A 27,742-nucleotide genomic window follows, 5' to 3' on the forward strand; every position below is an offset into this window, starting at 1 on the left:
ACTTTGAAAATAGCTTATTGCCATTTTTACAAAGACTGTGTATGATACTGCTTTTATTCAAAGTTCCTGAAGTATCTAAGTGAAGTACCTTGCATTTAAAGTGTTTACTGTAAATCTTGAACCTGTGGTTCTTAAAATAAACTAAGAAAATATATTTTTCTATATAAAAACCTATTGGCCTGGAGTTAAGTCTTTGAGTGTGTGTTCCTCATTTATTGCCTGTGAGTGTACAACAAATGCTTAACACTACCCTCTGATAAGCCTGCTGCTCTACCACACTACCACAAAATAGAGCATTAGAATTATCTAATTTTGCCACTATCTTACCTCTAAGGGGAACCATTGGACTCTGTTCACACTATTTCTTACTTTGAAATAGTATATACAGAGCCAACTTCCTACAACATGGCTAAAACACAATCACATAGGCGAGACCTATTGGCTTTGCCATTGCATGTTTATTAAGATCTCTAGGAACAACCTTTCCATGTTCAGACATTGGCAATGATTATTTCGTGTTCCAGTGAATTTAGTGTGATTGTAGTTGGAAGTGATTGCATTAAATTGATTTAATGGAAGTTTTCTGTTTGACATATTAAAGAGTCTTTACCAATCGGTTTGGGTAATCTGACCCTCATAGGAGAAGGGCCTTAGCTGTTTCACTTAAATCGTCATTACTAAAACAATTATTAATCTTTGAAGGGTGATACCTATTTACCAGTTAAATGAAAAGATGTGAACAAAGCTGAGGCATTAGTTGGATAAACTGTTGAAAGGTATATTTTGTTAGCATGTGAAAAGGTCTTCCAGGAAGTATGTGATTTGCAGTATTACTTATTAACCCTTAATCACACACCTTTCATTGGATAGCAGCCATAATTTGTTTGTTAGGTCTGTTTTTAAAACTAAGTAAGCAAGTAATAATTCATTCTTTACAATGCACTCGGACATGGGTAAAACCTTTACTAGAGTGCGTTTGGCATCTGCTCTTTACTTATGGTCTTTTTGCACTGAGGACCTTCACTTCATTATGAAAAAATCAAGACTTTTTGTACTTTTATACCCCCAAACCATTCTGTGATCTTTGCTATCAGAGATGAAATGTTGGAATGCACGACAGATTATAGATTCTGTGATTTGTTGTTAGAAGAATTATGACATTAGTGTAAACTCTGTTATTTTGTTAAGTGTATTGTTTTCTCTGATGCTTCCTTGGCTAGCGCCATACTGCCTTCTGTACTTTCTTAACTAAAGTCAGTGATTAAAAGAGGGCTTGTTTTAGTGATGCAAAGTTTAAGATTAACATCTTAATGTGGGGAGTGGTCTGACTGCATGTGCGTTGGCCATCTAACCATAGCGCTCTAGCTTGGGGGAACACAAACAGCTTTGGTCCTCTATCGCTCCAACACTGAGATTCGATACAGGCATAAGGATGGGGCGTGATACCAAAGAGGGTGTCTGCATCCCTCGAACGATCCTTGGCCTGCGCATGACTGTGGACCATGGCCGAATAGGGCCTACAGGATCTGGCGGCACCTCTGACCACCCAACTAAACGGATATGTGAACATGAGGCTCCAGTCATGCGATGGACAAGACGCTAGCAGCTGTGTCATCAAAGAATGAAGATCTGGAGGCATGATCTAGCTGTAGTAATAGAATTTTAGGTTTGGCAGAGTCAACACATATTGTCAAGTCCTTAACTATTTGTTGAAAACATGCTGTTGAAACTTTTTAGCTGTGACATGTCTACAGCCAACAGAGGTTGAGCGCGCACCTGGTTCACTGACGCTCATGACTATGCCAGGCATGTCACTGCACCCATCATTGCATTTATACTCAATTACAGCAACAGGGATGCTGTAGTGTCAGTCTTGAGAGAATGAGGACCCTATGCTATCTGGGCTCAGACATTGTCCTCCACCCTGTCTTTACTGCCTTGGTACAGGATCCCAGACAGAGGTTATGGGCATAAAACAAATTCTACACTCCAAAGTAATCAGATATGCTATGCTGTACCCTGCCAAACTGCTAGTGGGGGCAAGGGGTGGGGGGCAGGATATTTCAAAGACCACAAAGGTGTATTGAATGTTTCTAAGCCCTGCTGCTGCACAGGTGTTGATGCAACTCAGCAAGACTCTTGGCTGGTGTTTAGAGATACATCTTCAGATCGATTCAATCAGTGACTTCAAGTGAAGCCCCTGACACACTGTGAACCTTCAGATTATTGGTCTACATTCCGCGCCTATGTGATATGTTTCAATGAATAAGTATGGAGATTAATGAGGCTTGGAACTGGAGGATATATTGGATTATTTTCCTACACTGACATTGCATGACACCGGACAACGTCTAGACATTCTGCTTTATATGGGGTGTATTATTTGGTGTGGCTGAGAGACTTCACTGTGTATACTCACCAGCCCCTTGAGGACCCTTATGTTTCGTTTGTGAAAAACTTCAGCTCAACCCTGGGTAGCTGTTACTCTGAGCAGCAAGGCTCACAGAAAGGAACAAGAGTAAATCATTTAAGTAGCACCAAAATAATTGAAGTTGACGAGACGCCAAAGAAATCTGACACTAGCTTATAAAAATAGACTGTATTTTTATGTATCAGACACTAACGAAAAGGATCTACCTGAGGGTTCCTGAAATAGAGTTTTTGCAAGGTATAGTAGATCACACCACACAAGCACGTCCCAAACAGTTAAGATCTCGGCTTCTTCAGGGACCAAACAGCAGCAAAGTCTTCCATCTCACTGGCACTCCCACATTGCACTCTGGGAAGGAGTCACCTGCTAATGGAGGCAACTGGCTGATCCTGATCCAAATAACTTTTGTGGGTTGCTATTGCCATTGAACCATTGGCACGCTGACTCAGACACGCCCTGGCAGGGTGGGGCATTAGGGTGGGAACCGGGGAGCACATAATCTCTGTATGTGGGCGATTCCATGGTCTATTTTAGGCTCCCAGACATCTTGGTACTGATACTGCGGGAATACTGAGAATTCTCAGGACTGAGGGTTAACATACAAAAATCGATCCTATAACCCCTTAGGCGAGCTTGTGGGCCAACATTTAGAGAGCTACTTTCTGGAAGACCTCCCTTTGGAAGACGGATGCCCAGGTATTTCATTTCATCAATGTTACCCATTCAGAGCAACAATTTTATAGGGTCAGTCTCGAGCGGTAATAGCAAAACTAAAGCCTTCCATACAATTTTGGAACACACTACATTTATCACACATGGGCAAAATAGCACTACTTAAAATTGTTCTGATTAGGAGATCCTACAGTCATTCTTTCAGGAATTGGACAAGCTGGTGCTGGACCTGCTCTGGCAGGGCGAATGTTGAGGGCCATTTTAGCCACACTTCGAAGAGAATGAGGAAAGGGGGGGTCTAGAGGTGCCTGGCCTCAAACTGTACTACTTGGCTGCACAATTATAGCACGCGGTGCACTGGCTAGATGGGGAACTTAATTTGGAAAGGCGCCTACTTGAGGGTACCCATGGGACTCACCAGCTGGAAGAACTCCTAATCCAATGCAATAGAATATCCTAAAACACTCTCCCTTCTCATTTGACTAATGGGCCTAATAAGGGTTAGAGAGCGATCAGGAGAATCCTTAAGATAGCGCCCTATACTCAGGACATGGATATTTGGACACTAGCCCCCTTTGTACAAATGTAGCTGATAATGTCCATAGCCAGGTGGAAAGAAGGTGGGTGCCTCGCACTCTCTGACCTCTATCCTGAGGGCAGATTTACAATGTACCAGGAAGCACAAGACTCATCCGCTTTGGGTCCAGGGAGTTTTCTACAGTTTGCAAAAATTGCAGCTTTAGCCAGGCAACTGTGGCCTACCTTCCCTGAGGCACCCGAGCCTACCCAGACACACTGAATTTTGCTTCACATGGCCAGGGGACACAGACTCATAACCCACCTGTACCAAGCATTATGTGCGGGTAGACCTCTGCGGCCCCTGCTGGTGAGGGAGAGGTGGCATGAGTGCCTGGGAAAAGAACTAACCCCTAAGGATTGGAGCAAAAAATATTTGGGGGTTAAAGAAGTGGTGGTTCATACAACTTCATACATATAGCATACCTCACCACTAGGCGACTACACGCTGTCTCCCCTACCGAGACCTTGAGAGGGGGCGGGGCAGAAGAGATACACTTATGGAGGACTAGGAGGGACAAACAAAGCAGAGGACGCCCTGATGCCTGGGCAGAGATGACAAGGTCCCTGCTCTCATGCTGGGTCGGTGCCTAAGGCACCTATTTCGCATGTGGCAATTATATTACTCAGTTATGTACCAGAAAGTATAGGATTCATAACAAACTCTGTAACTTATGAAGATACTGTGTAATAAATTGAATAGAAAAAAAAACTTTTCTGTGTTGCTTCTTTGAGGTAAGTTTTGTTAACGGTGCCACTATGGTACCTTTCCTTTCACAAATCCCCTGTAGTACCCAGTAAGACCACAAAAGGTTCTAAATTGGGTTTGGGTCTGACTCTTATCAGCTCAGCTTCTCAGGCCAGAAATGTCTAGATCTTGGACTTGAGAGGCTTTTCATGGCCTCCACCAACGTGGCGACCGAACTACACCACAGAGCCTTTCCCTGTCTGGCACTTGATTACCTTGACAGTCCTGCCGGGCCAGCTGAAGGGCCTGAAGCACTTCCTTGAAGTGGACCAGGTGTTCCTCCCTGGTGGAACTGTACACCGCTGTATCATCAAGATAAGCTGCACTGAAACTTTCCAGACCTGAGTATGCATGTTTCAACTGGAAGAGCATCAGTTTTAAATTAAAAGTGCCCTTATGGTGGAGAAAAAGCAGACATCACCTTGATTCCTGGTGTGAAGGTGGTCTGCCAGAACCTTGATGTCACGTCAAAGGTACTCAGATATTTCACTGTCCACAACCTATAGGTTAGCTCATCAGCTCTTGGTATTGGGACGGGGGGAAGCCTTATTCTTGGTGATTGCATTAAGACATCTGTAGTCCACAAAGAATCTCATCTTGGGCTTCTCTCATTTGGGATTCGGCTTGGGCACCAGAACCACTTGGCTGGCCTGACCACTGGAGGGCTCAATCAGCTTCAACAGCTGGGAAACTTCAGTCTTGATGCTGCCCTCGACCTGGTCAGGCAACCTGTATATTTTACTTTTGACAGGTAAGTTGCCACCGGTGACCTCATCATGGGTACACCCTTTTGTCAGATCTGCGGTCAGGGAAACAGTCCAGCAAACTGCCTCAGTAAGTGATAGCAGTCCTTTGTTGCTGTTCTGTCAGAGTGGAGGAGAGAACTACTACTTCCACACTTCCACTGGCGCATAAGAAGTCTGAAGGGGGTTCACTTTCTTCCTCCTCTCCTCCATCTATCACAATTAGCCTGGTGATGTCTGCCCTGTCATGGTTCAACTTAAGCCTATTCCCATGGATGACACTGTGAGGGCTCCTAGGGGTACCCAAGTCTGGGGACCTTAAACTCTTTGTAAGTTTCTCTTTGCTTTCGGTATTGAAGGTTGGCAATCGTATTCTAGCCACTAAACCAGGGGCCCCATCAGATCCATGTCCCCCTCACTTTCTGTACTTGGTCTCTGATACAGTAGCAGTAACTTTTACAGACCTACTGAAAACGTTTCTTTTAGAAGGAAAGTTTCCTGCTCCCTAGACAAAAGCCTTGAATCTCCCACTAATTAAATAGCTGACCATAGTCCCTCAAGATGTTAGAAGTTATCGCCCTCGTTTTCGTTTACCAGCCAAGATCCTTGAAAAAGCAATGAATGAGGAGATATTGACTTTTATAGACTCTAACCATACTCTGGAGTCTTCGCAACATGGTTTTACGTCCAATCATAGTTCAGAGTTGGCCTTATTGGCAGCCTCGAAGAAATAAGAATGGTGGTGAATCAGATTTATCTACCTCCTTTGATATGATCAGTCCCGCTCTTCTTATGAGTTGACTGGAGACCATTGGTTTCAGAAACTCTGCCCTTTCTCTCCTTGGTTCATTTCTGCAAGACAGAGAGCAAGTGGTTGTCCTTGGGTACTTTATCTCTGTCCCTTTCTCCCTCCCCTGTGGGGTGCCACAAGGTTACTCACTCAGTACCACGCTGTTTAATGTCTGTTACTCCTTTAGCCAATTTCATTTGAAGTTTCGGCTTTGCTTCCATTTCTTATGGAGATGGCACACAAATCGTGGTGTCAATATCCTCTAATGAAAAGGAAATGGCTAACAACTTTAGGAACTGCATGGCACAGGTCATGAGCTGGTTGGAGAAAAAATGTCTGAAATTGAACTTGGACAAAACTGAGGTAGTACTCTTTGGGAGCAATAGCTCCTTCTTGGATACTTCATGGTGGCTGTCAAAAGTAGGCCCACTCACAATGCCAGTAAACGGGATAAGAAAATCTGGGAGAACCTGTGTATCTTGGTGCAAGTTAGTCAAACCACCTCAGCCCGTTTTTACCTTCTCAGAATCCTAGGAAAGATTTTTCTATTTATTCCTTTAGCTCTTTAAAAGACTGTGATCATAGCATTGATTACCTCTAAAATAGACTACTGCAATGCCTTACTTTTAGGCTCTCAACAGCGACAACTACATAAATTACAGTTTCTGTAAAATGCTGCAGCAAGGCTGCTTCTGAAGGTTCCGAAATTTGGATCAATTTCACAGTTATTTCTGAGCCTTCATTAGCTCCCTATCCAGGACAGGATCAAATTAAAGGCCCTCAGTGTGGTCTACAAAACCCTCCACCAGACAGGTCCTGAGTACCTTCAAAAGGTATTTAAATGGTATATACTCAAATGTACACTCGGGTCTGGTATGGCCAAACTAATTACTGTTCCTAGAATAAAATAAAGCGAGCTGGGGTGGGAGGAATTTTTCTTTCTGCGCCTCCAAATTATGGAACTTTCCACCTTGATCTCAATCCAATTTGAGTCCCTTTAGTATGGGACAGAAAACTTGGCTTTTCTCTCAAGCTTTTAACTAATCTGTCAACAGTTTGAATGATTTTGTTGGGGAATATTGATGCAAAGAAGCCCTTGGGCATTGAAGCACTTTAAAAGTCTTTGACTTAACTTGCTCACTTACCAAGTAGGTGACCTCCCCCTTTTTCTCTTTGATTGGGTATGGCCCAGTCTGCTTATCCTGCAGTGCCCTTGGTGCCACTGCCTCCAAGACCCATACCAGCTGTCGTGTTTGGTACTCGACCATGGACTTAGGGTCATACTAGTGCTTCACAAGCTCCTGGCTGGCCATCAGGTTCTTAATTAACTTTTTCATATACTCAGCCATCCTAGAGCAAAGTCCAAGTACATAGTCCACTACATTCTGCTTTGGTTCCTTGAGTGGTCTTTTCCAACCCTCTCTAACCAAGCTTAGTGGACCTCTTACATGGTGCCCAAATAGCAGCTCAAAGGGACTGAAGTCAGCTGCTTTTTAGGGAACTTCCTGGAGGCAAATAGAAGGCATGTGTGAAGGATTTTCTATCTTCTCCTGAGTTTCTCAGGTAACCCCAGGATCATGTCTTTCATAGTCCTGGTGAACCTCTCAACTAGATCAATGATTTGGGAATGGTAGGGTGTGGTGAACTTGCAAGTTACACCACACTTATACAATTTGTGCCTCTATTTGAGATTAGCTCCTTAGGAAACCCGACTCTGGCGAAGATACCCAGGAGGGCCCTAGCCACTGCAGGAGCAGTGACTGCCTTAAGGGGACTACCCTCTGGATATCTGGCGGCATGATCCTCTACCACTAAGATTAACCTATTCCTTGAGGCTGTTGGGGAGGGGGGGGCCTAGGGAACCAACAGTGTCAGTCCTCATCCTCTCGACGGTAATCCTCCACGACTGGAAGTGGTATTAGGGGATGCCTTTGAATTGCCCCCTGCCTTGCCACTGGCCTGATGGATGATTCAGGAGGGCCAAAACTCCTTGACCTAACCAGCCATCTAAGGTTTTTAAAAGTGATTTACCAGCCTCTCCTGGGTCTTGGTCTGCCCCAGATGTCTAGCTAAGCCTGGTTAAGGAGGAACTTCCTGTACTGCTGGGTGACCACCAATATATTGATTGCCCCTGGTTTGGGTTCCCTTGCTTCATTGTACAGAAGGGCCTCTTCCTACTATACCTTATGGGTACCACTGGTTTCCCCTTGCTTCTGTCTGATAGCTAACTTTTGCAGGTCCTCTAGATTGGGGCATGTACTCTGCCCTTGACAAAGGTCTCCTCTCGAGGGAGGACGTCCGCTCCCTGTAGCTCTGCCAAATCCGACAAGTCTCTGAGGGCAGCAGTGTCTTCTTCAGATGCCATGCCTTCCCCTGAGGGGTTGGCTCCTTTGGGCCCTGTGGACATTGGGAGGATGGGTTGCCAGCCTTCCCACCCCTTCTCGTGGCTCTAGTGGCCTGGGCCATTGTTTTAAGCTCCAGGACCCCTTAACTTTCCCTCTGGGCCCTCTGTGCTCTGGTTGTGATGCAAACGTATTCAGGAAGACCCAGCATTTCTGCATGGGTTCTTCTTTCCACCTCTGCCCAAGCAGACGTTTCAAGATCATTGGCCAGTAGACACTCCAGTTGGATGGCAGAAGACAAAGCTACTTTCTTTGGGCCAGTAACCCCTCCTCACTCAGTCAACCACAGCCATAGAGTGTGACTTTGTGACATTGTCAGCATTGACAATCTCTTGCATTTCCCTTGGCAGGATTTTGTCTGGGGAAACCAGATTTGCCATCACTATCGTAACACGGGCTCCTGTATCCCTCAGGGCCTTCACCTCCAACCCATTGATTGTTGGCCACTGTTGGTATTTCTCCATACTTGGAGTAAAGTTGAGGCAAAGGTTCAATGTTACCCGCCACCCACCTCCCCCCCAACTATGAACACTAAGGTGTCCTCAGTGTACCCTTATGGGATCTCTAGGGCAATCTTCCACCCCATCCCTACACTAGCCACCCCTTTGGACTGGTCCCTGGCGGGTGCCTTCTTTATGCAAAAATGCAACTCCCCTCTTGTGTCCAGTGGCAGCTGGTGACCTTTAAAAGTGGTGTGGGGTATATGTCTTGGCTCATATTCTAAAGAGCTTTTTCTTGAAGGGTTCTCTCACACTTCAATGCACTAAGTTTACTGTCTCACTCTGACTCACTCCCACTTGGTCTCACTAATTCACGCAGTCTCACTCATTCTACTCTGGCCCACTCTGGCCCACTCATTCCAAATTACTCACTCTCACACACAGTAACACTCAGTTACACTCACTGTCATTCTCCCTCACTCGCTCTCATTCATTATCACACATACTGGTCCTTTCTGTCACTCTATCTCACTCACTCTGACTCATTCCTTCACCCACATGTCTTGGTTGCAGAAGTTGGTCGATGGTAGGACAAAGATGGTCAGCAATGCAGCCCTGGAGTCATTGAAGAGTTCCTGGAGGATGCAGTTGACGTCCTATGCCAGATGGAAGAGTGCAGTCTGTCTGTGGTGTGGAAAAGCCACCAACAAGCCTTGGAAAAGATAAGAGTCGCAGTACAGGAAAAGTGGGGCTACCGGGGACCAGCAAGTTCCAGTAGGACTCAACCCACGGGAGGGATCACAGGGGGACCCTCAGAAAGGCACAAAGTCCACAGAAGAAAAGGCAGCCCCCACAGAAGACCCACTGGAAGAGGAACCAGAAGTCACAGAGGGTCCCACGCAGCACAACTGAAGAAGGAGCCCACGCCGCAGGAGAAGCACGCAGAGGGCTGTGCGTTGCAGGGAAGGGAGCTGGGGCTACACGGAGCCTGAAGATCCATTGGAGAAGCCAACAATCCTCGGGTAACTGCAAGAGATGTGGTGCACAGGTGTACTGTCCTGCATGGGAAGGCAAGGGTTTACCTTCACCAAAGTTGGACAGCTGGCAGAGAGGACCAAGGGGACCACTCCAAGCCACCACCGGTGATGCAGGATCCACGCAGCTCAGGATGAGAGGAGATCCATGCAGCCGGTCGTCGTTGCAGTTCGTGCGTTCGGATGCAGGGAAATGACTCCTTCACTCCAAGGGAGATTCCTTCCTTCTCATGCAGACTGAAGAGTTGCCGCCCTCAGAGGATGCACAGCTGGGGAAATGTTGGAGAAGCTGGAAGGAGCAGTGGAAACAATGTTGCCAGCAGAGTCTTCGTCGTGGATGCAGGTTGTCGGTTCCTGGAGTGTCAAGTTGCAGTTCTGGTGGACAGAAGTCGAAGTAGAGATTCCTGCTGGAATCTTGCAAGCCATATCTGAGGACACACCTAAGAAGGAGACCCTAAATAGCCCTAGAAGGGGGATTGGTCACCTAGCCAAGTGACCACCTATCAGGCGGGGGCTCTGACATCACCTTCCTTACCTGGCCACACAGATTCTCCCAGAGGCCTCTGCCCCCTTTGGATTCAAGATGGCAGAGTGAAGGGACCCTCTGGAGGAGCAGTGGGCACCACCCCCGGGGCGGTGATGGACATGGAGTGGTCACTCCCCTTTCCATTGTCCAATTTTGTGCCAGAGCAGACTGGTTTATGCAAGGAGGGCACCAAATGTGCCCTTCAAAGTATACCAGTGGCTTGGGGAGGATACTTTCCCAAGCTATGTAACACTTATTTCCAAAGGGAGAGTGTATTAACCTCCTCTCCCACAGGAAATCCTTTGTTCTACCTTCCTGAGCTTGAGCTATTCAAGCAGCAGGAGGACAGAAACCTGCCTGAAGGTTGACAACAGCTTGGGTTGCCCAGAAGACCCCAGAAAGCTGGTAGGAGCAATGCTGGGGGTCCACCAAGGAGCCTCCCTGCGTGCATGGAATCATATCATACTTCCAATACTGGCAACAGTATTGGGATATGATTCTGACATGTTTGATAACAAACATGCCTATGTTCGGAGTTATCATTATGTAGCTGGACATAGGTATTGACCTATGTCCAGTACACATGTAAAATGGTGTCCCCGCACTCACGAAGTCCATGAAAATGGAGCTGGAGTTCGTGGGGGCACTTCTGCTCCTCCAGGGGTGCCCTCACACACAGGCACCTGCACCCTGCCCTCTGGGCTAGAAGGGCCTACCATAGGGTTGACTTACAGTGACCTGGTACAGTGACCTGTAGTGAAAAGAGTGCATGCACCCTTTCACGCAGGCTGCAATGGCAGGCCTGCAGATACTTCTCATGGGCTCCTCATGAGTGGCATACTAAATGCTACATCCTGTGGGGGACCTCTGGTACCCCAATGCCCTGGGTATGTGCGTACCATATACTAGGGACTTATATGGGGGCACCAGTATGCTAAATATGGGGTGTGTATGGTCCAAGCAACCATGTTTAAAGGGAGAGAGCCCTAGTCCCTGAGGTCCTGGTTAGTAGGATCCCAGTGAACACAGTCAAAACATACTGACAACAGGCAAAAAGTGGGGAAAGAGGGTACTTTCCTACATCCAGCCTGTTATCCAGCCCCCTTCCTTCCATCCATCCATCATCCATCCACCCTTTCACTCATCCATCCACCCTTTTGCTCCATCTATCCACCCTTTCACTCAGCCATCCATCCTTTCTCTCACTCATCCATCTATTCATCAGTTCACCCATTCACTCATCCATTCTTTCATCCAGACATTCATCTACCCTGCCTTTCACTCATCCATCCATTGTTTTATTCATCCAACTTTCTATATATCCTTTCACTCACTCATCCATCCACTCACCCATTTATTTACCCTTACACTCATCCATCCTCTCATCTTTCCATCAACCCATCCTTTCACACAATCCATCCTCCCATTCACTGATAAACCGTCCCTGCCTTTCACTCTTCGATTCTTATGTCAATCCTCCCAATTTGAGCCTTTGTCTGCCGAGCTGCAGATAGAAGAGCTCCCTCAAGAACCCCATTCCACTATAACTGCTAGGCAGATTGAAGATGATGCCCCTGATGCAGTCAGAAGCTTACCTACACACTTAACTCTTAGACCACTAGTGCAGTTGTTGTCCACAACTAGTTCCTTCCTTCTCTGGGGCCTCTGCCGAGTCAAGATAAGGAGCACTCACTCGTGCTCAGCTCCATAAAGTTTTTTTTTTCTTCTAAAGTGAAACTAAATGCAGTACTAAATATACATGTTTCTGCACGGAGAGTAGCCCCTTGTGCCCCGCCTACAGCCTGCCCCTCTGTGATGACCACCAAATTGTTGCCTCCTTCTCTCATCGGCCTGTCCCACTCCCAGCCATTCAAGTGGGTCGAGTTTTGTAACTCCTGCCATGGCCACTGATCATGCACCCCAAAAGCAACAGATAACTTGCTTTCTAATTCAGCACTCCCTCTCCTATGATGTCACTGCTGTAGCTTGTGCTTGCAGGTCAAAGAAAACCTCGCCTGGCTGGCACTTGCGCAGTAGGACATCTGCAAAGTTCACTGGAGTTCACCCAGGAGATTCAACACACTGTCTCATAGTTGTAATTTCTTTTCAGCTGCTCTGTGTTTATTTTTCTGTTCTTGCCTCTCCCCGTAGACTGGCGGGGCAATGGCCCTTTTTCCCATGAACACCAGTCGCGCCTGCTTGTGTTCTGGCAAATTGCAATCTAAACGCACCCCAGCCTTTGAGAGGTCAAACTTCTTTACCTGATACAGCCTTACCTTTGAGTGGGATGTGGGTCTGGACTCATCTCTTTGCCATCATTTGGAACTCTTGGGGCTATCCTCCTTTTTATCCTTATCCCCCGTGCCCATTTCCCCTGAAGGGGTGCCTGAACACTTTTCTTCTGGTCACCTCCCAGTGGACCCTGTTTCCAACCCACTCATTAGATGTCTTGCCCTGTTCCCTGGGGCTGGACAGAGTCCACCAGAAGCTGGTGCAACTTCTCTGAGTGACAATTTGTCAAAATGTGGTCTTCAACAATTAAACTGTAGATCCCTTCAAATGTGTATACTTTGTTACCTTTAATCCAATCATCTAGTTCCTTAGTTCAAATGTCAGTATGGTCCACCCATCTATGTGAAGCCCCTTCTGGGTTGTCTAAGCTTCTGCCCATACTCCTCTGGGATCAAGCCAAAGAGCTCTACAAGGGCTGTCTTCCTATGTGGGTAGGGTTATGCTACCTTATCCTCAACTGTAAGCAGTCTGTCCCTACCAACTACTGGCACTAACTCCCATAGTAGTGTTCCCCACGGTTGTTACCAACCTTACTCCAGTATTGGAACTTTCCTAGACTCACATGCTTGAATCCTTCCCCGTCGTTGAGATGGGAGCCCCTGGTACATCAAAACAGCTATGCATGTAGGGTTCTGCAAAGAAGAAAAGGCCTAAGCCTTCACCTTAGTAGCCTATCCTCATCATTATGAGCAAAAGGACCGAAACAAGGCCCAGCCAATCAGGCCTCCCCTCCCTCTAAAACCCTCCTGAGAAGAGCTCCCTTCCCTCAGATTTTCTACCGCACGTCGTGCTAGGGAGTCTCCATTGAGCTCTGCTCAGTCAACACTTCTGAGAAGTTCATTTTCGCAGTTTTTCTTCAGAAAAAGGATTTTTCTACAGCAAGTAAGGTGTGTTCTTCTTACCTTGCTAAAGAGAGAAAATTCACCATGTCCGATAAAGAGAAGAAAAGCCTTTTCAGAGCCTGTAAGACCTGTGGGAAAAAGAGGCTTCACTCTGAGGACCCACACAGGGACTGTATTTACTGCCTCTACCCTGACCATGTGGCCAAAGACTGCAAGGTATGCAGGACCTTCTCTAACAAAACCCTCAAAGACAGGGAGGGTAGACTACTAATTTGGCTTCAGAAGCTGAAGTCCAGATCTAACCCAGTGTCTGGCTCTGACAGTGAGGAATCTGCAACTTCCTCCAAAAAGCTACAGAAAAGAGGCAGATCTCCTCAACCTCACTTAGAAGATCTTCCCCGAAAGGCTCACAAGAAATCCAAGAGGGTGTCCTCTAACCCTGGAAGTCCTTCTAGTTCTCCTCACAGGAGTTCTCTTTCTTCAAAAAGGCACTCAAAAGAAAGATCTGTCTCCTCAGAGTGCAGCAAAAGAGCCTTTTCTGAGCCTCCAACATCACCTCCTGTGGTGAAACATGCTTTTAAGAGGCCATCTGGAAAATCGTCGACGAGAACACAGTCAACGGCGGTGTCTAAAGGTATCTGCACAGCATCGTCATTGACTGCTACTACATCTACAATCTCTATGGCGTTGTCCTCTTCATCGCCGATCGTGTCGACTACGTCCTCGTCAACGGCGTTCATAGTTGCCTCGCCCATCGCCTCTCCTTCATCTAGGATACCGCCTGTGAGACCGTAGACGTTAGCTCTATCGTCGTCGTTTTCCTCCTCGACGAGAGTTTCTCCATCAAGGTCTTCGTCGGCGACGCTGATACTGTTGTCGATGCCGACGACAACTTGTTGGAAAGAGCTGCGAAAAGATTTGAGTTGCCCATGCCCCCAAAACAGATGGACTGGTTTTTTTGTACTATTTTAAATAGAGTTTTCAAAAGAGCGTTTAATCTATGCCGATTGTGGACTATATCTGGAATGAGGGCATTAAAGTTATGAAGAACCCAGCCACGGTCCCCCCAGTTCTACCTCGCCTGGATAAGAAGTATAACGTGCCTAAAGATTCTCCTGCCTGCCTCTCGGGCCATCCCAAACCCGACTCAGTAATTGCTCAGGCGGCTCAACCCAGATCAAGGAACCCGTCAGCACCAATCTCTGCCCCACCCAACAAAGAGGGTAGGATATTAGACAATATAGGAAAATGTTTTTCGTTAATGGCTTCGCTTATTATGCGAGCTTCTAACTGTCTGGCTATCTTAGGCAGATAGAATAGGCAGATATGGGCTGACATTGCACCCTATTTGGATCAACTGCCTGAAGACTCTAAATCAGAAGCAAAGAAAGTCTTGCAGGAATGGGAGAGCTCTTCTGCAGAAATTATAGACTTGCACTATGGACATCGCTACTACGGCTTTCCGTCAGATGGCAGGTTCTGCTCTTCTCAGAAGGCAAGGTTTGCTCCGAGCCAACCTTAATTTAGGCCAGAGGTCCAAAATAAGATCCTTGACCTCCCTTTTGATGGTGAAGCCCTTTTTGGGAAACACATTGATGATGCCCTTCAGTCAATCAAGACTGACACGGACACGCCCAGGTCCCTAGGTGCCCTGCAGTTCAGAAGGCAGCCTTTCCGGGGAGCTCGAGGCCGTGGCTACTCATCGTACAGACCAGGGTTTCTGCAGTACAGATATCCTTCAGTCTCTGCGACATCCAATTCCTTTCGTCCTCAATTCCAACAGAGAACGCCTCAACAGGTGACTTATTCGAGAGTTTCCCAGAGAGGAAAAGCTGGAAGACAACCAAAAGACGCAGGCCGTAGACAATGACTTGCTATCGTCTCCGGCTACAAACCTTCGCTTGAGTTCAAAACTAGGAGGAAGGATCTCCCTCTACTTCCACAATTGGCAGAAGATAACCTCAGATCAATGGGTCCTAAATCTCATACAGTTTGGCCATACCCTGGAATTTGTACACTACCCCCTTCGAAGCCCCCCTCCTTCTTCGAAAGGTGAAGCACTTGCATCTGCTCAAGCAGGAGGTAGAGTACAGGCTTCTCAAGGGATCTATAGAAAATGTTCCATATCGGGAGAGAGGAAAGGGTTATTACTCCTGATTCTTCTTAGTCCAAAAGAAACAGAAAAATTGGCACCCAATTTTAGACCTCCAGGATCTCAACATTTATCTAAAAAAACAATCATTCCGTATGATAACCTTATCAGACATCCTGTCCCTTCTAAATTCGGGGGATTTCATGGCCACCTTCGATTTGCAGGACACATTTTCATATCCCTATTCATCCCTCCCACAGAAGATACCTCAGATTTGCAGTAGCCGGAGACCATTACCAGTTCAAAGTCTTGCCCTTCGGCCTGAAGTCGGCTCCCAGGATCTTCACCAAGTGCCTGGCTCCTGTGGCAGCTTTTCTCAGGAGGCAAAACCATCAAATCTTCCCGTATCTAGATGACTGGCTGGTCAAAGCCAGATCCAGATCTCAGGTGCAGAAGTCCACGAGAGCTTGTATCGAGCTGTTCACAAGCCTAGGCCTAACAGTCAATCACGAAAAATCAGCGTTCCAGCCCTTAAAGAGAAGCACTTTTCTAGGGGCAGTACTGGACACTTCCACCAACAAGGCAGCCCCTACAGAGGACAGACAGAGAAAGCTCATCTCCCTCGCGAAGCGTTTACAAAAAAGAAATTACGTTTCAGTTCGCCTATTCAAGTCACTGATAGGGATGATGTCCTCCTGCATTCCTCTGGTACCTTTCTGTCGGCTAAGAATGAGACCCCTCCAGGAGCAGTTAGATCTTCAATGGGCACAAGCCATTGGGTCTTTCAATGATATCATCAGGATAACCAGGCCCATTATCCTCTCTAGCTTGGTGAACTCAGGAGTCTCACTTAGCGAAGGGGCTTTCTTTTCTCCCCCTGCAAGCATCTTGGGTGATAACTACAGACGCTTCTCTCGAAGGATGGGCTGCTTTCCTCCAACACCTGCAAGTAAGAAGCAAATGGAAGCCCCATCAGAAAGTCTTTCATATCAATTACCTCAAATTGAAGGCTGTTCGACTAGCGATGGGCGCTTTTCTCCCTTAAATAAAAGGTTCCTCGGTTCTCATCCGGACGGACAACACGACAATGCGTTACATAAACAAGCAGGGAGGAACCAGGTCTCTACTCTTATCGAGAGAATCTCAGCGCATTTGGGAATGGTCTATCAGCCACAAAATAAGTATTCGAGTGGAACACGTCCCAGGTATACAGAGTGTCATTGCGGATTCCCTGAGCAGATCACGGTCGTCCAACCACGAGTGGGAATTGGACCAGGAAGTCTTGGATCAGGTTTTCGCCCGATGGGAGAAACCAAACTTAGATCTCTTCGCCACCCCGCAGAATGCGAAATGCCACTTCTTCGCAAGTCGGGATCCACATCGGGGCTCTTGGGGGAATGCGTTTTCCATGGCATGGTCAGGAATTTATGCCTACGCTTTTCATCCCATTCCCCTGATTCCAAGGGTTCTGGCGAAGATAAAGATCGAACACTGCAAGCTCCTTCTGATTGCTCCGGCATGGCCTTGTCAGTTTTGGTATTCAGAACTCCTTCACCTCTTGCAGAGCCGCAGCATCCCTCTACTAGCTATACCCTCCCTACCTACAATGAACGAGGGCCAAGTTCTCCACCCAGATCCGGTTTCACTTCACTTGACGGCCTGGCTCCTGAACACCATTAGTTTGCGCATCTAGATTTGCCTTCAGATTGCAGGGCCATTCTTGCCAGATCTGTGGCTGAGAGTACCAACAAATGTTATCGTCTGAAGTGGAAGAGATTATGCTCTTGGTGTGCTAGGGTCCAGGTGCACCCCTTTTTGTCATCGCCGCAGCAGATTTTACCTTATCTTCTGCTCCTGACCAAATCGGGTTTGGCAATTTCTTCAATTAAAGTTCACCTGGCAGCAATTTCTCATTATAGGCGTTTGGCGAACGAGCTTCCCCTGTTGTCGGCGAGAGTCATAAAACTGTTTCTGAAGGGTCTGTTCAGGTCCTTCCCTCCGGTGCGGCCTCCACCTCCTTCATGGCACCTTAATTTGGTCTTGTCTCAATTAATGAAACCACCGTTTGAGCCAATCCACAAGGCGGATATAAAGTTCCTATCCTGGAAAGTATCTCTTCTGCTCGCTCTCACCTCGGCTAGAAGAGTAAGTGAGATTCAGGCATTCACGATCCAGGATCCTTTCTTACAATTAAAAAAGAATAGAGTAATTTTGCGAACAAACCCAAAATTCATACCTAAGGTGCCATCCGATTTTCATATAAATCAATCTGTGATACTGAAGACATACTTTCCTAACTCATCGACGCCTGCAGAACAGGCTCTACACTCTGGATGTTCAGAGGTGCCTGAAGTTTTACCTGGACAGAACTAAGCAGTTTAGACAGTCTAACCAGCTTTTTGTGGCTTTCAGTGCTCCATGCAAGGGGCGAGCTTTATCTAAACAAGGAATTGCGAGGTGGATAGCCTCTGCTATTAACTATTGTCATACATCAGCAGGAAAACCTTTGCAGAATCCACCGCGGGCACATTCTACAAGGAAAATGGCTGCATCCGTGGCACTTTTTGCTGGAGTGCCCATTCAGGACCTCTGCAGGGCAGCCACATGGAAGTCTGCATACTTTCGCAAGACATTATGTTTGGAGGAAACTCAGCAAGGAGATATGGCGGTAGGACAGGCGGTGTTGCGACATCTTTTCCAGTAGTGGTGAGCTGTTGTAAGTTATTTATTCCTTATCCCGCCAGCCCAGTCTAATTTGTGCACATTGCATACGTTTGTTTTTCTTCCTCTACGGCTCTCATATTCATAATTTGCCTGTTTTAACGTACCGTAAGATTTTACTGATATATAGATGTTCCAAGATATGTATGTGTGTTTATATATATATATATATATATATGTGTGTATGTATATATGTGTGTGTGTGTGTGTGTAAATATATATGTGTGTATTTATATATGTGTATATATATAGATGCATTTGTGTGTGCATGTATCAATAACTATACGTATGGTTTAATGTTATACAATGTGCTTTATTACTGCTTGCTATTCTGATTCAAGCATGTGAATCTATGAAAGTTCCAATACTGGAGTAAGAAAATAAGTTACCTGTAACTGTAGTTCTCCAGTATTGGAATCTTTCATAGATTCACATGCGACCCTCCCCTGGGAAGCTCACCTTCTGTCTTCTTCAGATACTCTAATACTCGTGCTTGAAAAAATCTGAGGGAAGGGAGCTCTTCTCAGGAGGGTTCTAGAGGGAGGGGAGGCCTGATTGGCTGGGCCTTGTTGCCTTTTGCTCATAATGATGAGGATAGGCTACTAAGGTGAAGGCTTAGGCCTTTTCTTCTTTGCAGTAGCCTACATGCATAGCTGTTTTGATGTACCAGGGGCGCCCATCTCGACGACGGGGAAGGATTCAAGCATGTGAATCTATGAAAGATTCCAATACTGGAGAACTACAGTTACAGGTAAGTAACTTATTTTCTTCCTCATCCTGAGAGCTCTCTCATAGGAGGCTAGCACTTTTCAGTGTCCTCCCCCTGGACAAAACTAGGGACAATCCCTTCAGGAAGTCTGACATAAAGGGCTTCCCTGTCAGGACCTCCAGTTAGCGCTCTGCTGCCACCATCTTCTGTGGGTTCCAGACCCAGCTTGGACCCCCTCTCTTCCAGGGCAAATCTTCTTTGCATTGGCTGTGGCTCTCTTCCAGGGCTGCCAAACATTCTTAATGTAAGTCACCTAAAACTATTCAAGATACATGGCTTCTAGGCAGTAGCACCCCCATCTGGGACACAAGCAACTTGTACATTGACTCCTGCAGGCTTGGATGAAGTGGTTCTTCTGATGCTCCCACCGTAATACATCTCAAAGCACAGTGGACCACCTCTCTGTGCCGTTGCGCGTATTTTCGGTGAAGAATCGTGGCTTACCAGTTAGGAAATTGTGAATGCTCCTAAACCTCCTATTCTTACCAGAGTAATCCACGAGACAGTATGCCTCGGAGATCCATTTATTTATTTATTCACCAATATACTAGGATAAACATCAGAAGGCATAACATTCTAGATTTTAAAACACTGGTTAATCTTATTCCTGTGATAAAGAAAGGGACATTCGATTCTCTGTGAAAGTTGACGTGTCAATTTAGTTTTCATCCTTGTGTAAAACAGTAGCGATTGTTTGCAAAAATTTGGTTTCTTGTTGTAGGAAACTGGCACTTGGTCCCCCCCCCCCCCCACACACACACACACTTTTTGCCTGATATTGATGCTGGCTTGACTGAGAGTGTGCTGGGATCCTGCTAAACAGGCCCCAGCACGAGTTTTCTTTCCCTAAAAATGTACCATTGTTTCCACAATTGGCACACCTCTGGCACACAGATAAGTCCCTTGTAAAAGGTACCAGTGGTACCAAGGGCCCTGTGACCAGGAAGGATCCCTGAGGGCTACAGCATGTATTGTGCCACCCTAAGGAACTCCTCACCTAACACATGCACACTGCCTTTGCAGATTGTGTGTGTTGGTGGGGAGAAAAAGGGAAAGTCGACATGGCCTCCCCCCTCAGGGTGCCATGCCCACAAAACACTGCCTGTGGCATAGGTAAGTCACCCCTCTAGCAGGTATTACAGCCCTAAGGCTGGGTGCAGTATACCACAGGTGAGGACATAGACACTGTAGGGGCATATTGCTCAAGCAGCTAAGTCCAATCTTAGACATTGTAAGTGCAGTGTGGCCATATTAAGTATATGGTCTGGGAGTTTGACATTTCGAACTCCACAGCTCCATAATGGCGTCACTGAATACTGGGAAGCTTGGTATCAAACTTCTCAGCACAATGAACTCCCACTGTTGCCAGTGTGGGGTTTATTACAAAATGCACAAAGTTGGCATCTTAGAGAGGCCCTCTGTGTTTTACCCAATCCTCTAGTGTAGGACTGACTGGTCTGTGCCAGCCTGCCACTAGCAGATGAGTTTCTGACCCCATGGGGTGAGGGCCCTTGTGCCCTCTGAGGCCAGAAACAAAGCCTGCTCTGGGTGGAGGCGCTTCACACCTCCCCCCTGCTGGAACTGTAACACCTGGTGGTGAGCCTTCAAGGCTCAGGCCTGGTGTTACAGTGCCCCAGGGCACTCCAGCTAGTGGAGATGCCCGCCCCACCGGACAAGCCCCCACTTTTGGCGGCCAGTTTGGTGGAAAACTTAAGAAAAACAAGGGGGAGTGACCACTTCAGATGGAACCACCCCTAATGTGTCCAGAGCTGAAGTGACCCCTCCCTGCAGAATCCTCCATCTTGGTTTGGAGGACAGGGGACAATAGGGATAGGAATGGGTCCCCCCCCCCCCCCCCCCATCTCAACAAAAGGGAGTGGACACCAGGAGGGTGTAGCCATCCTCTGGAACCGTACTGCTCTCTGACCCCTGTAACTCCCCTAAATCTTGTATTTAAGGGCTTCCCTGAACCCAACTCACCAGATTCCTGATGACCTCACAAGGAGGAGGACTGCTTAGCTGAAACCCCAGCAGAGAAGGAAAGGAGACAACAACTGACTTGGCCCCAGCCCTACTGGTGTGTCTCCTGCTTCAAAGAACCTGCACAAGACAGGTGACGCGTCCTGGAGGTCTAGCGACCTCTGTAAAACCTCCATATGGCTGCCTGCATCACAAAGGATCAAGAGCTCCCGTGGACAGTGGCCCTGTCCAAAGAAGAAGGAACCTCTTCTAAAGAACTCCCAACTCATTCCAGAAACGTGAGTCCTGACCACTCTGCATTTGATGCCCACAACAAGTGTCCAGGTGGTCCACCCACCTGGAGAGGGTCCCCAGGCGATCCAGAGCAAGTGCTCACCCTGGGTTGACCCCTACGTGACGACGCCTGCAGAGGGAATCCCGAGGATCCCCCTGGCCGCGAAAGCCCCAGACGAAAATATCTGACACCAAAGGGCCCACGGCACCCGGAAGCCCTAGGCCTCGGAGAAACCGACACCCGGTGCAGCAATGATCAACAGGCGGCCTTCTTCCATGTCCGGCCGGTGGTGTGCCTGAGACCCTCCCCCCCTCCCGGACCTCGTCTGCAGCCTCTGAGAGACCCCCTGGACCCCCTCATAGACCAGCATTGGAAGCTCGATGTCCTGTTTGCACCCAGCCGCCCCTGTGCCGCTGAGGGTGTGTGTTTGGTGCCTACTTGTGGCCCCTCCAGTGCTCTTCTAAACCCCCCAGGTCTGCCCTCCGAGCCACGGGTACTTACCTGCTGGTAGACCGAATTCAGAGTACCCCCTGTCTTCATAGGAGCTCTTGTTAAAGTTGCTCAACTTTGACCTCTGCACTTGACCTGCCCCGTGTTGCTGGTGATAGGTGTTTGGGATTAACTTGAACCCCCAGCTGTGGACTACCTATACCCTGGAGACTGGAACTGTAAGTTGTGTACTTACCTTTAAAACTGTGCTTTATTTTATGCCTCCAGGAACTGTTAAGAAAATGCACTGTGCCCACTTTAAAAATGGATATTTTCTGTTTTATTGAAAACTGTTTACTTGACTAAAGTGAAGCAGAGTTACATTGATGTCTACGTTAAGTATTTACCTGCAACAGTATTTACTTCTGAACTGAATCTTGGGGTTCTAGTAATAAAGTAACAAAAATATATTTTTCTATATAAAATCCTGTTGGTCTGGAGTTAAGTCATGGATTGTGTGTTTATTCTATTGCTTGTGTGTGTGTGCAACAAATGCTTAACACTACCCTCTGATAAGCCCAACTGCTCGACCACACTACCACAAATAGAGCATTAGTATTATCTATTTCAACCTCTGTTAACCCTCTGGGGAATCCCTGGACTCTGTGCACACTATATCTCTTTTTGACATAGTATATACAGAGCCAGCTGCCTACCCTTGTTAAATACTGTGCAGATTGTTTACTTATTTTAAATTATAAAGCAAATACCTAGTGCATTGAAATTTTTGTTTTTAATGTTCCTGTCATCGCAGGTGGAAGAAAAGACCAAATATGATGTCATCTTTGACAGCCTGAGCCCTGTGAACGGATTTCTCTCTGGTGATAAAGTAAAGCCTGTGCTGCTAAACTCCAAGCTCCCAGTGGATGTCCTCGGAAGAGTAAGGATTGTTGTATTAACTATGGGTTCCTTCAGCAATAGAAAAAGTTTAATCTCTGTTGAGTGGGGCAATGAGATGTCATGTCAGAAATTGAGGCCTGAAAGCAATTGTTCTGCTGTTAGGCCATAATCGCACCACAACCTCAAAAAGGGGCATTTCCAGCCGCTTTAGTTACTCTAAATTACTATAATCTTGTAAAATGCCCGATGCTTTACTGTCCATTCACTTTATCATTTATCTAGTAAATCAACCAGATGTTTTCATTTCTAACCATTCAAACAAAATGGCCTTTCTGTACTCTAGCGCTTTACATGCGTCTTGTGGGTACACTGGACATAGGTTTCCCACCAAAGCATTGTGGACCCATTCTCCATCTTATCTTATGCGTATGAATGTGAAATGTTTGTATGTGATATTGCCGAAGATATAGTATTGAAGGAGTGCCAGGATGCAGTTGATGAGAGGACCGGTCATTGAATTCCAAGTGAACTGGAGAAGGGGAGGTTAGCTGCAGGCAAGTGCCAAGCCTTGGAGTTAGGCAACAGTCATCATGATGAACATTACAAAAGGAAGGGGAGATCTGCTTCATGTTGTTGTTTTCTTGATAAAAATACTCTATTAAGGAAAGTGTTGGGGCAAAGCTTCGAAAATTATGCAAAGTGAAACACAACTGCACTGGAAGCAGACAGTTTCCCTAGGAAAAGCATTTTTTTGTTTTGCCAATAAATTTAGTACCACTTGACGAATCTTCACAAAATTTTCAAAACTAATATGACAGTCGGTTCAGCTGCTGACTTGAAAGTTTTGGGGTGATCCATCAAGCGGGGGCCGAGAAAAAGGGTGGTCCCAAATTGCGTTTTCCCCATGCATTTTCTCATAGTGCCTTTAGACATGACTACAGCCTGAACCGCAGAATGGAATTACACCAAATTTGGCAGATAGGTAGATTTAGGTGTGCAGATTGTGCTTTCCATGATTTGGTATAAATCCGTTCAGTAGTCTTAGAGATATTAAAGGAAAAAGAAAAAGAGATATCTAGGAATGTAGATCCACTGCGGCAGGTTTATGAATCCGCACCCCGAAGAAAGGCCCTGATTGGCTGGCTGACCGCAAACTGAGAAAAGTTGCAGCTGCCATTTTGTTTATCAGCTTGCTGCTGTGGAGGATAAAGAACAGTGAAAAATGAGATAAGGGGTCAGGATAGAGGTATCTGATATAGACTTCAGTTGCAGATTACTTACCTTAAAATTTCCCCCAGGCGTCAGACTGGATCTGGAGATTTTTCTTCGAGCAGTACCCCTGAACGCCGTTAGGTGGCGCCGGTCAACTCTGTGGACGTCGTTGGCATTGTGGTCACCGTGATGACCCCACGGTCGCCTATAGGCGCCACCTCGGTGCGCTGACGTCAGTTATTTTTTTTTCCGCGCTAACCTATGTGCAGATCCAGAGAAGCGCTACCCCAGTCATTTTTTTTTTACTAACTATGACATTTTTGTTGAGTTAGTTTTCGACGATTTTTGGTTTGCGTCGAGGGATGTCCCGTAAGACTGGATTCAAGCCCTGCAACCCCTGTCCTTGCATGATATGGGTGACCCGCACCTCGTGTGCCTCTGGTGTCTGCAGTGCGACCACAACCCAAAATCGTGCTCAGGCAGTCGGGTCATGAACCCCGAAAGCTTTAAGGGAGAGGTCTCTAAAGCTCATGGCGGCACAACACTCTACTCCGTTTGAGAGAAAGGTCTGGAGACCAACCGGTTGCAGAGTCATCACCATTCATCTTCGTCCAATTCTTCTGGCCATTCAGGTAAGAAGTCATCATCGAAAAAGACGAAATGTTCTTCAGCTTTGCCCCGTCGCTCGCACAACGTGATGTGGGAAGAGCGTTGACGCTCTAGGCCTCCGTCTTCGGAGCCTCCATCTCAGTCTGCTCTGTACCTCCCTGACTTTCCGGGAGCTGGTGCCACCCCTGCCCAACTTAAAAAAAATTATGAGGCCATGTACCTCATATTTGGGCAGGCCAACCCACTCTCTGCGCCTTCAGTCTCAGGGGAGTCGGTGATGGCCCCCTCGGGTTTCAAGTCAACAGTTTCAGCCCCGACTGCGGAGGGCACCTCAGGATCCGCTTCCTGATCTGTGTCAGCACCAGTTGTGCCAACGCGACCTTCCCTGGCATCGGGTCAGATGTTGATGCTCACGGTGCCGGTTGGGCCCACAATCATCGTCGACTCTATACTTATCCCTGACGACCCCAAACCGGAAACTACGTTGTTTGATGCAGATTCCATTTTCCATGGACTCTCCTGGGCCCAGGGTTGATCCTGACTCCTATTGCTATGGGTATGGATACGGGGATAGTGTAGAGGGGTTGCTGTAACCTTTAGAATACCAGCTTGACCCTGACATGGACTGAGTACAGGATTTGGGTGATGCTAGTATGTTGGACACCTTCCCTGACGATGGCATGCTTTTTCCCCCTACCGTGGCTAGGGAGGAGGGAGCATCATATTCTATGGTGGTGAGAAGGGCTGCTGAGGTTTTGGACCTCAAGCTTCCTTCTGTGCAGGTCAGAACTAACCTCCTGACTGAAGTGCTTTAGCATGGGGCCTCCAACTCGGAGCCCCTCTTTCCCTTCAATGAAGTACTTAAGGATGTCCTACTGGGGACCTGGTCCAGACCCAGCACAGGGGCTCCTGTGAATAGGATGATTGCCAGCCGCCATCGGCCTTCGCCGAATAACACGAAATTCCTGACCCTATGCCTGAGAGCCTTGTCATCCAGGCTTAGTCATCCTCTGGCACATTCCCTACCGCTCCCCTGGACAGGGAATCAAAAAGACTGGACACCTTGGGGAAGATGTTTTTTTCTGCCGGTTTAGTCCTGCAGTCCATGAACACTGCGTGTCTTTTGGGCCGCTATTCCCATACTCTCTGGGATACGGTTGCGCATGTGCTGCCTCAAGTTCCGGAGGAGGCCCGAACGCTCTCTCCCCAGTCGTGACAGATGTGAGAGACGCAGCCAAGTTCATGATACGTTGTGGACTGGATACTACCAACTCACTGGGCAGATCGGTTGCATCAACAGTGGCATTGGGATGCCACGCCTGGTTGAGGAAGTCTGGCTTTTTGGGGGATGTCCAGCAATCTTTGATGGACATGATCTTTGATGGCACCTGTCTCATCGGAGACAAGGCGTACCCAGCGCTCAAGCGCTGTAAGGATTCCCTGGCTACAGCTCGGTCCCTTGACCTCGCAGCCGCCCGTTGTCCCCATTAGTCCACCTTTCACTCCTTTTTGTGGCTACGGAACGGGCTCCCAACCTCGTTCATTTCCACCTGGCCACTGACCCGCGCATGCTGTACAGCCCCTACGTGGCTGCAGACGTGGGATCCAATGAGCTCGTGGATCAGGGAGTCCGATAGCGGCCCAGTCAACCCCTGCCCCCCTTCGCTGCCTCCAAACCTTTCTAGTCCGTCATAACATCCGGGACCAGTTGACGGCAGGATTCATTATCACCTGCCCCCCTGGGAATCCATTACCATGGACAGGTGGGTTTTACAAATCGTCCGAAGGGGATACTCCCTCCTGTAGGAAGTTGGCTCTGTATGTACTATTTCAAAGTAAAAAAATAGTGTGCACAGAGTCCAAGGGTTCCCCTTAGAGGTAAGATAGTGGCAAAAAGAGATAATTCTGATGCTCTATTTTGTGGTAGTGTGGTCGAGCAGTAGGCTTATCAGAGGGTAGTGTTAAGCATTTGTTGTACACACACAGGCAATAAATGAGGAACACACACTCAGACTTACTCCAGGCCAATAGGTTTTTATATAGAAAAATATATTTTCTTAGTTTATTTTAAGAACGACAGGTTCAAGATTTACAAACAATACTTTAAATGAAAGGTATTTCACTCGGGTATCTTAACCTTGAATCATCACAATAGCATGTACAGTTTTGGCAAAAATGGCAATAAGCTATTTTAAAAATGGACACAGTGCAAAAATCAACAGCTCCTGGGGGAGGTAAGTATATGTTAGGTTCACAGGTAAGTAAAGCAATTACAGGATTCAAAGTTGGGTCCAAGGTAGCCAACCGTTGGGGGTTCAAGGCCACCCCAAAGTTACCACACCAGCAGCTCAGGGCCGGTCAGGTGCAGAGGTCAAAGTGGTGCCCAAAACACATTGGCTTCAATGGAAGTAGGGGTGCCCCGGTTCCAGTCTGCCAGCAGGTAAGTACCCGTGACTTCAGAGAGCAGACCAGGGGGGTTTTGTAGGGCACCGGGGGGGGGCACAAGCAGGCACAGAAAGTACACCCTCAGTGGTACAGGGGCGGCCGGGTGCAGAGTGCAAACAGGCGTCTGGTTTTCAATAGGTTTCAATGGGAGACCCAGGGGTCTCTTCAGCGATGCAGGCAAAGGGGGCGCTCCACGGGGTAGCCACCACCTGGGCTAGGAAGAGGGCCACCTGGGGGTCGCTCCTGCACTGGAGTTCGGTTCCTTCAGGTCCTGGGGGCTGCAGGTGCAGTGTCTTTACCAGGCGTCGGGTTCCTTGAAGCAGGCAGTCGCGGTCAGGGGGAGCCTCTGGATTCCCTCTGCAGGCGTCACTGTGGGCTCAGGGGGGTCAACTCTAGCTACTCACGGGCTCGCAGTCGCTGGGGAGTCCTCCCGGTAGAGTTTGTTTTCCACAGGTCGAGCCGGGGGCGTCGGGTGCAGAGTGGAAAGTCTCCCGCTTCCAGCGGGAAATGTGTGGTCTTTAAAAGTTGCTTCTTTGTTGCAAAGTTGCAGTCTTTGTGGAACAGGGCCGCTGTCCTCTGGAGTTTCTTGGTCCTTTTAGATGCAGGGTAGTCCTCTGAGGCTTCAGAGGTCGCTGGACCCTGGGGAGTGCGTCGCTGTTGCAGTTTTTCTCGAAGTGGGGAGACAGGCCGGTAGGGCTGGGGCCAAAGCAGTTGGTGTCTCCTTCTCTGCAAGGCTTCAGGTCAGCAGTCCTTCTTCGTCTTCAGGTTGCAGGAATCTAGTTTCCTAGGTTCTGGGTAGCCCCTAAATACTGAAT

At 47.5% G+C, this 27,742-nt stretch overlaps 1 protein-coding gene across 1 annotated transcript in view; it reads left to right on the forward strand.

Moving 5' to 3' along the window:
• The window catches only part of EPS15 (epidermal growth factor receptor pathway substrate 15), a 792,619-nt gene that overhangs the window by 243,588 nt on the left and 521,289 nt on the right, over positions 1–27,742 (forward strand). Inside the window, exon 7 of the mRNA XM_069232684.1 lies at positions 22,576–22,701. Within this exon, the coding sequence (XP_069088785.1) occupies positions 22,576–22,701 (126 nt within the window). The remainder of the gene's footprint in view (positions 1–22,575; positions 22,702–27,742) is intronic.

The sequence above is a fragment of the Pleurodeles waltl genome, chromosome 4_2 (assembly GCF_031143425.1).
Source record: "Pleurodeles waltl isolate 20211129_DDA chromosome 4_2, aPleWal1.hap1.20221129, whole genome shotgun sequence".
In the NCBI taxonomy this organism is placed as follows: domain Eukaryota; kingdom Metazoa; phylum Chordata; class Amphibia; order Caudata; family Salamandridae; genus Pleurodeles; species Pleurodeles waltl.